The sequence below is a fragment of the Sorex fumeus genome, unplaced genomic scaffold (assembly GCF_029834395.1).
Source record: "Sorex fumeus unplaced genomic scaffold, SorFum_2.1 ptg000063l, whole genome shotgun sequence".
Classification (NCBI taxonomy): domain Eukaryota; kingdom Metazoa; phylum Chordata; class Mammalia; order Eulipotyphla; family Soricidae; genus Sorex; species Sorex fumeus.
The window spans coordinates 6,697,873-6,700,904 of record NW_026606120.1 but is presented as its reverse complement, the minus strand read 5'-3'; the positions used below and the strand labels follow the sequence as shown (position 1 = coordinate 6,700,904).

Here is a 3,032-nt window from a genome sequence, read left to right as displayed (position 1 = left end):
GAACTTGCCAGGCTCTGCCATGCGGGCAGGATACTCTCTTTAGCTTGCTGGACTCTCCAAGAGGGATGGAGGAATCGTACCTGTGTTGGCCGTGTGCAAGGCAAACACCCTACCCGCTGTGCTATCTCTCCAGCAAAATGAATTATTTTTGAAAAGTAACTAAATGTTTTATTTTTTTCCTTAAAATACAGGAGACAAAAATCACATTCTTCTGGAAGCAAACAATTCATCATTCTGGTCCTCTTCTTATCTTTCATTGGAACCTTCAAATTTTTAAGTAACTATATTTGGACCAGTCCTCAAAGAGACAACTGTTACAGGAATATGACCCAAATTTGCAATGAAAGTCACAGTGATTTTATCCTCCTGGGCTTCTCTAATAAGCCATACCTAGAGAAGATTTGTTTTTGGGTAACTCTATTTTTTTATTGTATGACTGTTACTGGAAATGTGGTTATAATTATCATCTCCTGGAAGGATCCCAAACTCCACACCCCAATGTATTTCTTTCTTTCCAATCTTTCCCTTTTAGATCTCTGTTTCACTAGTAGCTGTGTTCCACAGATGTTAATTAATTTCTGGGGTCCTGAAAAGACCATCAGCTATGTCGGTTGTGCCATTCAACTCTTTGTTTTCTTGTGGCTTGGAACTACTGAATGTGTCCTTCTTGTGGTCATGGCTGTTGACCGCTATGTGGCAGTGTGTCATCCTCTTCAATATAATATTATTATGCACACAAAACTATGCCTGAACCTGTCCATCCTTGCATGGGGGATTGGCCTGATTCAGTCTTTGGTTCAGTCTCCTACTACCCTCCAGTTACCCTTCTGCTCCGGTCAAGAGATAGATGACATTGTGTGTGAAGTACCAGCACTGATTCAGATTTCTAGTGCAGATACCACTTACAATGAATTACAAATGTCCATATCCGCTGTTATTTTCCTGGTGGTGCCCTTGATGATAATTATTTGGTCCTATAGTTCTATTGCTAAGGCTGTTCTGAAAATAAAATCGACTGCAGGGCAGAAAAAAGCATTTGGCACTTGCAGTTCTCACCTTCTTGTAGTATTTCTCTTCTATAGTACAGTCACAGCTGTATATCTTCAACCCAAGAATGACTATACTCATGAAAATGGCAAATTTTTCACCCTTTTCTACACTGTTGTAACTCCAACTCTAAATCCACTCATCTACACTCTAAGGAACAAGGAGGTAAAGGGGGCACTAAGAAGACTAGCAAAGAGGATCTAAAGAGATTAACATACTATTGCTTAGTATAACAAAAGAAAATGATCTAATTAAAAAAACTCAAGATATACTAGGAAACCCTAAAATGCAAGAGCTAATTTTTGCTCAAATATCTCAGTGATGGCTATACATTAATCATTACCGAATGTATCAAGTGCTTATCTAGGCACATTTTAGTGTATAAATACATATGTTTATTAGTTACCGTTCAAAGAATATAGTGGGAAGAAAATGAACGTAAGTCTGCAAAATAAAAAACAAAAAAAATTATATGTTTTCCTTTAATTATTTTTCTTCCCCCCGTCTATTTTCCTCTAAGCTTAACTTTTCTCCAGACCGCACAAAATTTCTAGAGATTTTTAAAAAATTATGCTCTAATATGATAAGTTTTAGTTTTAAATTACTTATGCCTCCTTGCTTCTTTATGGCTGTTGTCAAGAACAAGAACAAATTTATGACTCCCAGGTTCTGCTGCTGGAAAACCAGTTTCTTAGTTTGGGATCTTATATCTTAAATATGAGAAGAAAGAAAAAAATTTACATTCAGGAGAGAATGTGGTTTTCTTTAGAGTGAAGAGAGCACTTAATACATTTGGAACAAAACAGGGTTATATATGGATTTCTGCAATTGCCTTGGAATTTTCATAGAGAAAAGCACTGAGCTTCTAGTGGTACATTATCATGTTATTGTGACATCCTTCTTCCTTGAACTCCTGGTGCCTCTTTTCTCAGGAGTCCAGACAATCTTCTCAGTATGATATTCTGTACCAGAAGTTTTCTTGGGTGTTCTGATAGATCTTGTATCTCAGTAGTCTTTGTGTCTAGAGATGATTTTTATCATTTATTTATTTATTTATTGCTTTTTGGGTCACACCCACCCGATGCTCAGGGGTTACTCCTGGCTCTACACTCAGGAATCACTTCTGGCAATGCTTGGGGGACCCATATGGGATCCTGGGAATCGAACCCTGGTCAGCCGCATGCAAGGCAAATACTGTACGCACTGTGCTATTGCTCCAGCCCCGACAGATGATTTTTAATAGAGACACTGTGTTCCAGCTTACATTATTAGAGTCTCCCTAGATCTCTATCTGCAGCACCATGTGAATCTACAGACAATGACCCAGGGCATAGATCTGTGGTTAAAACATGAATATATTAGTATGATTTTACTAAAAATCTTTACAATTTTAAGACTTAAAATTATGTTTTCATCTCTATCAAATAGAACATTTGACATGTAAGTTTATAGGTCAACCCAGAGTGATTCCCTTCGCTTTTATCTTCCCCACACAAAACACAAATTTATGATACTATAAGACCAAGTCTAAACAGGAATAGGTCTAGGGAGCCGGCAAGTTGGAGGCATTTAGGGACACAGAATCTACCATAACGGCAGCTGCAAGGTCCTAATACCCAGCTCTCCCACAAGAGTAGTAAGGAGTGTGTGTGATTAGAAAAAGAGAGACCTTGTGATGTGGTGGGAAGATATTTTCTGGAAGCCAGCAAGCTGGAAGCAGTGTGAGACACAGAATCTTCCATAATGGCAGAGTAGAGTCCTAATACCTGACAACTCCCCCAAATGGGAGTATTTTTCAGAGCAGAAAGGAATATGGGCGATTAGAAAAATATGTCATCTGAGGGCGTGGGAGGGAGATATTTCCTGGAATCTGGCAGGCTGGAGGCAGTTTAGAACACAGAATCTACCATAATGGTGGCTGTATTAACCTAATGCCTGGCTACTCCCACACGTAACCTTAGTGTTTCGAAGCAACAAGGAGCACA

The 3,032-nt window shown here is 38.8% G+C and overlaps 1 protein-coding gene across 1 annotated transcript; it reads left to right on the top strand.

Annotated features, from left to right (window-relative positions):
* The first annotated feature begins 324 nt into the window (after positions 1–324).
* On the top strand, positions 325–1,251 carry LOC130036083 (olfactory receptor 2H2-like). The gene has a single exon (XM_056128054.1). The coding sequence runs from the start codon at positions 325–327 to the stop codon at positions 1,249–1,251; it is 927 nt and encodes a 308-aa protein (XP_055984029.1).
* Positions 1,252–3,032: the final 1,781 nt, after the last annotated feature.